The sequence below is a fragment of the Xiphophorus couchianus genome, chromosome 5, assembly GCF_001444195.1.
Source record: "Xiphophorus couchianus chromosome 5, X_couchianus-1.0, whole genome shotgun sequence".
NCBI lineage: Eukaryota > Metazoa > Chordata > Actinopteri > Cyprinodontiformes > Poeciliidae > Xiphophorus > Xiphophorus couchianus.
This window is the reverse complement of record NC_040232.1, coordinates 32,266,556-32,278,470: the sequence shown is the minus strand read 5'-3', so window position 1 is coordinate 32,278,470 and position 11,915 is coordinate 32,266,556. Positions and strand designations below refer to the sequence as shown.

The 11,915-nt window shown below is 38.5% G+C and overlaps 1 protein-coding gene across 3 annotated transcripts; it reads left to right on the top strand.

Annotated features, from left to right (window-relative positions):
• Positions 1–725: 725 nt before the first annotated feature.
• clta (clathrin, light chain A) lies at positions 726–10,685 on the top strand. Of its 3 annotated transcripts, XM_028017774.1 has the most exons (7): positions 726–1,015; positions 1,634–1,662; positions 2,563–2,680; positions 3,645–3,756; positions 4,198–4,251; positions 7,608–7,643; positions 9,611–10,685. In XM_028017774.1, the coding sequence occupies exons 1-7, from the start codon at positions 838–840 to the stop codon at positions 9,780–9,782; spliced, it is 699 nt and encodes a 232-aa protein (XP_027873575.1). In that variant the 5' UTR covers positions 726–837; the 3' UTR covers positions 9,783–10,685. The 3 variants fall into 3 exon arrangements, with proteins under 3 accessions (XP_027873575.1, XP_027873576.1, XP_027873578.1); XM_028017775.1 differs by lacking the exon at positions 7,608–7,643 and having other exon boundaries at positions 727–1,015; XM_028017777.1 differs by lacking the exons at positions 4,198–4,251; positions 7,608–7,643 and having other exon boundaries at positions 731–1,015.
• The last annotated feature ends 1,230 nt before the right edge of the window (positions 10,686–11,915 follow it).

Here is an 11,915-nt window from a genome sequence, read left to right as displayed (position 1 = left end):
CAAAGTATGAAAAGGTGTCGATGTTTGAATAGGCTACTTATGCAAGGCAATGTGTTGTATGTAAGCTAAATTAAGAGAAGTGGAGTACTATCCTGATAGTATTATACAAGTAGAAGGAATTAAAAGAAAAGGCTGAAAGCGTACCAGATTAAATAAGAATCTCTCAAACCTATTGCGACGACACACCTGTAATATGTATTTAAATTCTTCTGGACTGGAAGGCCCATACCGGTTCATATGGGATTCTGAACAAAGGTAGTTATTATTCTGGTTTAAATTGAGAACGTTTCTTATTAGTACTTACTTAATTTTTCATTAAAACAGTGTTCACAAAGACACAGCCACTCTTTAACATAGACTCTTTAATTATTTTTCAGAACAACGTTTACGAATAAGACATTATTACATGACTTTTGTTACTAACGTGTCAACAGAAAATCTTTTCTTGATCCCTTATAAACTTTAAGGGAAATAAAACAAGGAAATGTTAAGAACTTAACAGTATATCAACAGAGCTGTATGTAAACGCTACTTATAGTCTCTGTAACTGCGGGGAGGGTTAACAGCTTTTACACACGTAGTTGATCATGGGACCAGCAGGCAATGATTAAAGAGATGTAATTGGTCCAATTCTGATGTAATTTGTCACTGATTGGCTACTAATACTGCCAATCCGCAATCCTGCCTTTTGATTGGTTGTCCCCCTGTTTCCGCTTGGACAGCTATAGATTCGTCACCCCTCCCCTCGCCCTTCTTCCCGTTTAGCCGATAGCTCTCCGTGGGTCCCAGCACCTGCTTGTCGTTTCTCCCGTTTATCCTCCCGCAGGCTCTCCCGACATGGATGATTTTGACATGCTGAACGCGCCCGCCGCTGGAAACGGCGTGGGCTCGGACGAAGACCCGGCCGCCGCTTTCCTGGCCCAACAGGAGAGCGAAATTGCGGGGATCGAGAATGACGAGGGCTTCAGCATCCTGGACGGCGGAGAGGTCCCTTCGTCGCTCAGAGACTCCAACGGTTCGTCCCCGCTGCGCTCCGACGGAGGGACCGTAACGCCTCCATTCAGGGTTATTTCGCTGGTCTCTAGCTACAGTTAATACCTGGGGATATTACGGAGGTAGAAGACGTTAAATTATAAATGCTCGCGGTAACACAAACCGTAATTTGACACGGCATTTGGTGCGCCTAGCTAATGCTAATGCAGCTGTCATTTGTTTGCTGTCGGGTTTAGTTAAGATTAATTCGAGTTCCTGAAACAGTTCAGAGCTGGTATTATGATTCGGTGTGGTTTCATAATGTGCTTTGTTTAATAAATGCAGTATTTGCCATTGTTTCATATGGGCTTAAAGGCTTGTGATAACATCACCTTTCTTGGCCGTGCCATTCATTGCTGGTTGCCTTTCACACAACGTTACTAATAACCGCAGGAAGACATTTATGTAGGACGCGGCAACCTTTGACCCTAATGTGTCATTTTAACTGTTGGTTAGAAATGCTGACATGTCATACATAAAATTGTGCCCATATGAAACTCCTAAAGCGTTAAACATTATTACTCGAAATTTTTCCCTTTGTGTTTTTATATGTATGGTTTTATTTTCTAACTTTTTGTATTTTTTATATGTTTTTTAATAGACGGCGCCATCAATGGAGAGTTTCACGGGGTAATACTTCCATTATTTTCTCCTATAAGTTTCTGTTTCCCCCCAGTTTGACTGAATTCGCAGCTACTTATGTCTTTTGACCTTTCATTAAAGAAATGTGTATTTAGCCTTTACAGGCTTCACAAACCGATGCAAACGGATGTTTTAGTTTGGACTTTGTTTCTTTCTGTGGTCTTGATTTTGGGGGGGAAAAGTAAAAATTTCTACCTCAATTTTACTGGAACCCAAACTTTATTCTGCATACCTTCTTACACTAAACTTAATGACTTTTTTTGTTTTGAAGCTGATGAGAGTCATAGAACCACATTTATTTTTTTCAGTAGAGCATGAGAAAAATCTTGATAAATTGTTTGTTTTCCAATGTAGATACAAAACCTCCTCAAAATGAGTTTTGGAATTGACACTTGCTTGATGTGAAACTTTGCATAGAGACAAGCTTTGCACATTTTCAGGCTGAAAAATCCCCAACTGGTTTCTTTCTGTATTTTTTTTTGTTTGTTTGTTTTCTTGCGAAATGATAAGGTAAAGTCGGAGATGAACGTAGTAATGTATATGGTAGAAAATTCTCACCGACTTTCAGTTTTTCCTACATCATTACTTCAGTGTAGAACTGTGTGCCTCGAGGTTCTTGTAGTTGATGACTCCGGCTTCCTTTTCCTGTGCTGTCATTGCAACATTTCATCCTTTGCACCGTCAGGACTTCTGGCAGAGAGAGAGAAGAAGCCCACTTTTAGGAATGGATGTGGTGCCTGCAAATGAGAAATAAAGGACGAAAGATGCCAGATGCAGTGTTAGGATTATAGTCAGGAGGAATCTGTTAATCTTTCAGAAAGCTATTAAATAATACGTATACATATTTTTATCAGAACGTCATTGAAAAGTTAATGTTTTGTTTTGAAGGAAAGCAATGGCCCATCAGATGCCTATGCAGCCATTTCCAACGCCGACCGGCTGCAGGCTGAACCTGAAAGTCTCCGGAAGTGGAGGGAGGAACAACGAGAGAGGCTGGAGGTGCTAGGTAGGTTCAGAGAGACGACTCGGTTCTGAAGCAGCTCATGAACGACTTTCTGTGCTGCGACAAGTAAAAACCCAAAGAGTCAAAACCAGTAGTTCTTTCCTCTACATGGTGTGATCTGCACAGAGAAACGGTCACTTAATTTCTCTGATTTGTTGATCATCTCTTGAGTCCACTTGTGATTCATGTAGCCACATCTCTATCGGTTATCGTATTCATATCGCAGTCATATTTATTCATAGTTACATCGACCTCCTGCACTGAATTTGCAGCCTGATTTAAATGGCGAACCAGTCATTGTTTTTCCGTTTTCCTATGTTGAATAAAAATGACACATCCAGCGCAGTTTCTCACTGAAATAAAGTCTGTGCTAATGTAACATTTTTGTTTTTCGTATCAAACTTGTCAAAAGTTAGTCACATAGTAAAAATGCTCAAAAAGGCTTTGCTCAGGGTTCCTGTGCAGTCTGGAAAATACACTTTGAATATTTTATTCCTGTCATGTAAAAGTTGAACCATTCCTTATATCCTTCCTTTTTCCTTTTATCCTTTTTCTTTTTCTGTGCCATCCTTTCTTACATTTTCTTCTTTCCTTCCGATTTTTCTTACGTTTGTCCTTCATTAATCCTGTTCATTCGTCATTCTCTTGGTTTTTTTCACCTTTCATCCTTGTTTCCTGTCTTCTTTTCCTTCTGCTCTTCCTTATTTCCTTTCAATCCATCCTTCCTCCTTTGCTCCTCATCTTCCTACCATCCCTCATTTAACTTGATCCTTCCTTGTCCTTCAAAAAAAAAACTCACGACGCTGAAAAGAACTAACAAAACAAACAAAAAAGACAATTAATACAGAAATGAACAACATTGAAATTCCTTTCAATGGTAAAAATGCAGCGTTCAAGAGTCAGAGTTTAATACGTTTTTGTCTCATTTTTCATTCTTCTCCCGTGCCTCGCCGCATTCCCTCTGCAGATGCCAACTCTCGCAAGCAGGAGTCCGAGTGGAAGGAGAAGGCCAAGTTGGAGCTGGAGGACTGGCATGCCAGGCAGAACGAGCAGCTGGAGAAAGCTAAATCCAACAACAGGTAGAGGCTTTGTGGCGGGATTCCAAAACGGCAACCCAATACGGGTTTACGCTTGGGAGGCCCTCAGCTGTTACTGCAGCCTGGAAAACACGTAGAATGTGTTTAACTGTTTAGATTAAACCGAAATCAAGCATATTTAGATTAAGATTTGAATCAGCAAATCTTAATTTTAGTTAGTTTCTCACTCATCTTACTGAATGTACGCTGCTCTGCGGTGTCCTTGGTAACGACAAACACAATCACCTGTGAGCCTCTCCTCTTCTTTGAGCTGGTGAAACTCTTCATTTTTAAGGTCAAAAAAAGCTGATGGTTGGACTTTACATCTGAGTGCTAACCGATGATAATGTCTGTTTTTTTTCTATCCCCTCCTCCCTGTTACTGTTTTTTTTCTCGCCTCCCCTGCCTTCTCGCTGCTCTGTCGTTGGGCGGATGTTTGTCCAGAGTGCTGGATGAAGACTTCTACAAGCAGCCCTTCTCTGACCTCATTGGTTATGTGTATGTTGCTCCAACTAACATCCTCCTTCTTAATACCTTTTTGTTTCCCTCTCATATCGCTCACGTTTTCTCCACAGCACACATCACAGTTATCTCATAGTAAATGAGTCACCCTTTAGTATTGCCATGTTTCTTTTAAATCCAATTTATTTTAAGTTTTAGATTTCTCCCTTCATAAATACTACGTCCAGTGATGTTTACAGACCCATTCGTCTGCATGTCAACTGAGTGGATGCCTTTCATGACGCTTATTAGAACTACTAATATTAAATATTTATTAAAATGCTAAACCACTCACTTGCATGTTGTTGCACCAGAGGTAGACCGATTGATTAATTTGTCCAAAGAGGATCCTGAAATTGACTCCCAACTAACTTTCTTGTCGTTCCCAGCAATTGCCAGAAGGTTGATAAAACTGAAATCTTATTTTAAAAAAAAGTCACTTTTTTTATTTGAATTCATCGGAGTGTGAATAAAATTTGAATAAGTACCAGTGCTGCGACCGACAATTATTTTAGCAATCGATTATTCTGACGCTCAATTGATTGGTCTGATTTGACAAATTGGCACTTTCTGTAGGTTTTTTTTTATTTAACAACTTGCAACTTTCTGGACAATATTAGAGATAAATTAAAAGATGCAAATGAGCAAATCAGTTATGTTTTTGAATATGACAATAAAATTCTGTTTCCTAAAATGCAATGTGTACAGTAGCATTTCCTTAGTGTGTTCATCTGCAGCCAAAAGAATGACAGCTAATCTGCAGATTATTATTATTTTTTATTTATTTATTTAATTTTTATGAATTGGACAACAAAAGATGCTTAATAGGAGATTTTTTATTTGTAATATTTTTTACAGAGTCTGAACCAGGTGAAGCTAAAAATGTGATTGAGAAGTTCTGGGTAAAAGAGATTTGCAGACAACACAAAGTCTCATCGCAAATATAAAATGTATTTTATCTTTTGCACAGTTTTGGTTTACTTGCTGCCCTGACTGCAAATTCAGCAAATGGCCTCTCTTAGAGTCTGTGTACTCCAGTTAACAATTAATCTATTACTAAATTAGTTGACGATTATTTCATTAATCGCTTAATCACGATTAATTTGATTGTGTCAGCCGTAATGAGAACATGCTCAAACTGTTCAGAGGTTGGAATACACGAGTCAAAGTCGAGAGTAAAGGTTTTGACTAATTAGCCAATTAAAAGGAAAACTGCATCTATTTTTGTTCTTCTTCTTTCTGTAGCTTTAATACGTCGGCCCTTTAGTTTCGGTCCACTTCAACATTAAAACATGCCTCACAAGTCGTCAGTCACATTCATCCACATCGTCTCCATTCTTCCAAAACTGCTTGTTTTCATTCTCTGTTCATCACTCACACCTGTGCCGTTTTCTCCTGAAGTTGCATCAGGATATAGGAAACCTTACCAACAATAATTTGCTTCTGTTTTTGTTTCGAAATAAAGTGTTTTCATGTTTTTCTTTTACATTTTCTCTTTGACGTAAACTTACTGAGTAGGGTGCTTAAGGATTCGCTTGAAGCAGTTGTGCGTTTGCATTAATCAGTCTGTGATGTTGTAGATGATCAATTTGTTCACCTTTTGGTGTATTTTTAAACTTTAGTGCTCTGTGGTTCAATATAATGTAGCTTTATAACGTTTTAGATTAAGCTTCCCTCACCTTCAAGATAACTTTGCTTCTGACAAACGGACAACTGCTTCAAACAAGACAGCTCTCATGCTGTTTTAGAAATGTGTTTTGTAGCTGCTGACGTGCTGATAGTCGAATTTCATGGCAGACAATTGAAGGTGAAATGGGATGGCTGAAGTCGTCTTATTTCGAGATGCACCAGGAATTTGATTGGTGGCTGGATTTGATCGATTTTCATCTTGACTAGCCCGAACCGGAGAAAAGGCGGGTAGTGACTCAAAGATCCAAACTATGTCTGATCAGTGAGTTCACACTGACGACTACACTCCTGATGTTTTAAAAAGATGTCAGAAAGATTGAAGAATATTTAGGGAAATAAACCAAACTTTTTAAACACGTGGAGACGTGTCTTGAGGTTGTGAGAGTGAGTGACACTTTGAGAAGAGTGTTAAGGAGCTGATTAAAGAAATGTTTTGAGCTTTTAACCGCCTGTTTATGGCTGCAACTAGTGATTATTTTAGTTATCAGTTATATTGAAATAAATTGGCACATTCTGCAGACTTTTCATTTGACTACTAGGCTTTCCCGCCCCCACAGTATTAGAAATGCATTAAAAGATGTAAACAAAATTTTGTAAAATGAAAAAGGTACAGCCTAAAATTCAACAACACAGTATTCCTTTAGTGAATGCTTGATTATTTGTAGCAAAGGATGCATCTGTTGCTAAAAAATACTGCTAACTTATTTTGATTAATTGAATAGCAAAAGGAGCTTAAAATGTTTTTTTAAATTTATGTTTTTACATAATTTGAACCAGTTGAAGCTCAAACTAGGTAGAACATATTTGTAGACAGAAGTATTTTTGTCTTTGCAGTTTGCACATATGTTTTTGTACAGTTTTGGATTAATCATTTCTCTGAGTGTTTTTTCTTTTAGCAAATGGCCATTTTTACAGTCTGCACACTCCAGTTAATGATTAGTGGATTACTAAATTAGTAGAAGATTTCAATAACGGATCAATCATGATTAATCGCTGATGACCACTCGTGGCTAGAAGAAGGTTTTCAGTGCCGTTCTTTGACATTTTGTATTAGTTTTGTGAAGAAAAATCAAAATGTACTAAAGTCAGCTTCAGGATGTCAAAGTTTTAGGAAGAAACCGATTGAAAATGAGCCACTCATTTCTGATTGGTGCATCTCTAGTATTACAGGGGGCTGATTACCACTTTATGGAAGGTTTGTTTTGCACATCAAATCAGCATGTGGGGGTGCTGAGGTGGGATGCAACCCACTTTAATACTCCTAGCTCAAAGTATCTGCTGTGAAACGGGTTGATATGCCATAGACATGTGCAGCCTTCGGTTTGGACTTGACCTCGGAGCTCTGACCTGTATGAGGCTGATTGACAGTCGGCGTGGTGAGAGCTGGATAAAATGCTCCTTCTATTTGTTCTCACACAAATTTCAATTCATTGGCAAAGAGTTTTTTTGCTTACTGAACCAAAAGCTGCACAAAAATGATTTCTGTTGGAAGAATAAAGAAAACTGTTGCTTTGGCATGTTTGGCTTCCACATCTGCAATGAGCTAATTTTTGTTGTCTTTCATTTCACTTGCCCCTCTCCTTCTCTCCTTCTCTCTCTCTCTCTTTTGAATTCTGACTGGTGAAACTGTTTCTCCCTGTTTTCTTTTCCTCTGCACCTCAAAGCACACACATTAACCATCCTTGCTACCGCCTAGACCAGTTAAGTAAACAAACGAAACCCCAGAAACTTTTAAGTATTTGATATTTTCGAGGACGGAATCCATCTTGTGACTGTTCCTTTTTTTTTTTTTCTTTCTTATTTGTTGTTCAGTTTAGTTGCTTCGTCTTTTAGCTCCACTGATTGCTGTAATGTCCCTTCTTTGACGTCGTTGTCCTTCTAGTCCCTTGTGTTTGGTAGATGGTTGTGACGGTGAATGTTGGTTAGTTTCCCATCCCCCATTTTACTGTGTTTACTTTTTTATCATTATTATTTTGAGCTGAATTTGTGTTTACGGACAGTGTGGGAACTCCGAGTAAATCAGTGTAAATAAAGATCAACTCTGGGGGTGGTATTATGTGGGTGGGTGTTAGGACAGTTTGGGTTTTTTTTTTCATAGCCTGGAATGGATCTCAAAAGGTCTTGGTGATTAACTTTATTTATATATATATATATATATATATATATATATTTTTTTTTTACACTTTTCGGTCCGTTTTCAGATATGTCCGTTTAGTTTTTTCACACACAAGATGAAAGAAAACCATACCTGCTCCTTTGCCGCAGCACAGCGCATGGCTAAGTCGCAGTAGCTTGGTTAAAGAAAAAGGGGGGGGGGAAGCCAAAGCTTTCTGCTATTGGTCATATATTTAATGAATGTTCTCTACCTGGGTGAGATTTTTTATCAAATGTGCACCCACCAGGCAAGCTTTAGCGTATTTGTATGAGTTAATCGTGTTTAACCAGCTAAAACTCTTTTTCAGCCTTTTATTTATTTTGGCTAAGTTTGTTTTCCTTTTTGATTTAATCGGTGGTATTGTACCTCTGCTTGCTGTTGTGGCTTGTCTGACGAGTCGGGTAATTGCGGTGTTATGTGTGAGCAAAGGCGCGGCCGTGTTGCAGACAGTAAAGCTGTGGGTGTAATTAAACTTGATATTTATGATGGGACTAACCTGTGCTGAGGCCGACTCTGCAGAGCGAACAGTCCAACCCAGCCAAAAGTTGAGAAATCCTCCTGTCGGATCTAAATGTTTTGAGCAAAATGTCAAAAGTGAGGAGCTAAAGCAGAATGAAGCATGGGTGCACCGATAAGCCAGTTGGATGATAAATCGACCCCAATAATTTTGGGTGATTGGTTATCAGTCGATACTTGACTACCTCTGCAAATTTCAAAAAAATCAGCCACTGTTCCCTTTTGAACTGCTGCCAGAGACTATAGCCTGCATGTGTGTGGTTAAACAATAATCACAATAATTAGTAACAAGTTGCTATATTTAGCAACTTTTTAAAGAAAAAAAACAAAACAATATTGGCCAAAATCGGAGTTGGCAATTGAGACTTTTTAGAGATCAGCAATCAGTCAGAAAAAAGGAGTCGGTGCATGCCTGTCGTGATGACAAATTTTCCTGGGCGATAAAATTGTCCCATAAGTTATCGCAATAACAATTGGTCTCAAAACAATATTAGTGCTTATTTCAATTACCATTAATGGCATACATAATGATGCAGGAACACATTCTCAAAGATCAATAAGTTTTAAATACCAGTGAACATTTAGCACTGAAACTGGAAAGCATTTTTGAATAACCAGAATAAATAAAAAACAAGAACAACAAATAAAATTAATTATGAAGTCTCTGTAGGTAAAATTGTCTTGCAAAAGTAGGACTTGTGACGAAAGCGCCAGACTGAAAACTTGTCATGTAGTTTTTGGTAGAAAGAAAGAGATATGATAAATCATAGAAATGGAAATTGAGTTTGTTTTAATTTACCAGCTGATTAATTGATTTATTGCTTATTAGGACAGGCCAATCGGTGCACTCTTTACATGAAGGTGACCCAGCATAAATCTGTGTTGGCTCTCTGCAGAGGACTTTCTCACGTTGTTTGTTGTTTTTTTGGGATTTTTCACTTCTTCCTCCACTTACCGACCCGTTTTTCCCCTTCCACCTTCTCCTCCTCTCATCAGGGCGGCCGAGGAAGCCATGATTTCGGATCTGGACGAGAACAACCCCGGCACAGAGTGGGAGCGGGTGGCTCGGCTCTGCGACTTCAACCCCAAGTCCAGCAAGCAGGCCAAAGACGTGTCCCGCATGCGCTCCGTCCTCATCTCCCTAAAGCAGTCCCCGCTGGTCCGCTAGAGGCCAGAGATCTGGGGAAGTCCATTCCATGTCATGTTTTCCTTTCTTTTTGTTTTTATTTTTCCACCTCACACGCCAACTACTGAATCCACATCTTTTGTCTTCGAAGGTGAAGGGGGACAGCCCAGGTTTCCATTTTCACACAGGCCTGTAGAGATTATCACTTCTCTGACCCCTTTGAAAGCTTTCTGTCTTTCCACCTCAGACTAGTCAAAACCTCACGTTTTGTGGCCCCATGTTGAAGTCTCGTTGGATTTGACCAAAGTGTTTGGTCTGTGGTCCTTCGTAACACTGTAAAGGATGGTGAGTTGGGACACTAAAAGGGAAAGATTGATGTTCGTATTTTTTAAGGCTTACAGCTACACTACATCCTCCGTCGCCTCCAAACAATATCAGAATGCTGTTGTATAACCTCAACATGTCGATCCGTCGTTTGCCCTCCAACATATCACTTCCTGTCCTCCTTTTAGTGAAGTATTAGTGTCCGTTTTGTATTTCTTATCTTTCTTTTTTTGGGGGGACCAAACTCCAAATCCAGTGTACTTTACTCTGTGCAGTGCTTCATTGTGGCATATTGTGTTCAAATTTCCAATCTATGCATTTTTTCTTTTTTTTTGGAAACTTCTTTTTCCCCTCATCCAGTCAGAAGTGAAGGAAGTCCAATCATTACAAAACGTGTGACCTGTTTGTATGGGTGTTGAAACCCTAACAGTGTGTGTATGTACTTTGAGTGTACCTATGTACATATACAGAAGGCTATGTATACAGTATATAAACATTTATGTCACTAAAATTAGACCGTTGTGGTTTTAAAGACTAGATACTAGCTAGTTGTTCCTTGACCATGTGTATTCATTGTCCATTTGATTTCAGTACAAGTAAAAAAAAAAAAGAGGATGAGAATTTTGCTGTCCTGTCATTTTTCTGCTTATTACTGTATATGGAGACTGGAGCTCAGTTACAAGTGTCTCAATATCATATGTGTAGTATCCTTAATATGACAAATGCTGATGGCACCGGACTTATCACTCTTAGACTTAAACAATTGACAAAGTACTTTTTAGAGTAAAAAGTGAATTTGTAAAAGTTTATGTCCAGCAAAGAGATGAAACTATGACCAAGGTTTTGGAATCATCTTGGAAAAACATTTTGGGCATTTTTTAGTTTTTAAGTCTATAGAAAAGAGGCAGAAAATCATTTATCAAACCTGATTTGACAACTTCTTTTACTCTGAACCTTTTCCAAATGTCTGACTATTCATGTCAAATTTGACAAATCCCACACACAGAAGAAAATGATGAAAATCCATGGTAACTTTGGACCCTATCCAAATGATGCTATCCAGAAAATGCCAAACTAAGTATTTTTTGTTTTTTTTCAAATCAAACTTAATACTTGGCCGTCTTCCCCTAGTTGTCCACCATGTTGGGCACGACTCGCTCATGCTCACCCACTTCCTGGACAAGGAAGTCTTGGCATCAAGGAATAAAAAATATGAATAAATTACTTGGGGGAAAATGTTTTTTGCTTCTACGTGTCAATATCGTCCTACTTAATGCGTGTTTATCAGCTATGGAGGACCAAAACTGACAAAAATAAAAGAAATCTACATTTTTATTTTTTTTTTATTATTTCTTGTTGACCAAATACTTTTTCAGATAGCTGCGTATCCCGGTTAAATAAAATTGATCTAGTGTGGTTTATGAAATTGCCCTACAGTCCAGTGAATATAACATAATGTAACGCCATTGTTTTTTTTTTTAAATTTTATCCATTTAATTCAGCTTATTCCGGTTCTGCTGTGTCTAAAACAAGGTATGTTTTGTCTGGTAGACTTTCTTTCTTCCATGTTTCACAGTCACCAGTCGTCATTTTCAAGTTTGGCTAAATCAAGATAAGATCTCTCCTTTAATTTTGCAAAATAGTTTTAACAGCACTGACCTGTCTGACTAATGACTTTCTACTCTTTGAGCAAGTACAAAGAAATGTGTGAAATGTGTCTTATTCATGTTGCAGAGCCAAATTTTTAACCTTACCGTAGTTTTCCCACACTATGGTGCTGCTCTGTTGTGCTATTGAAACCATAGTAGCCAAAATACGAGGACCTTGAGGGGCAAGAAAACAGAAAAAGTA

What these genes read in the sequence shown, in the direction of transcription:
- clta (XM_028017774.1), top strand. Translation starts at nt 838, where the DNA reads ATGGATGATTTTGACATGCTGAACGCGCCCGCCGCTGGAAACGGCGTG. An exon ending in TCAATGGAGAGTTTCACGGG is followed by an intron (nt 1,663 to 2,562) that starts GTAATACTTCCA and finishes TTTGTTTTGAAG; the next exon opens with GAAAGCAATGGCCCATCAGA. An exon ending in TCTGACCTCATTGGTTATGT is followed by an intron (nt 4,252 to 7,607) that starts GTATGTTGCTCC and finishes TGCACCTCAAAG; the next exon opens with CACACACATTAACCATCCTT.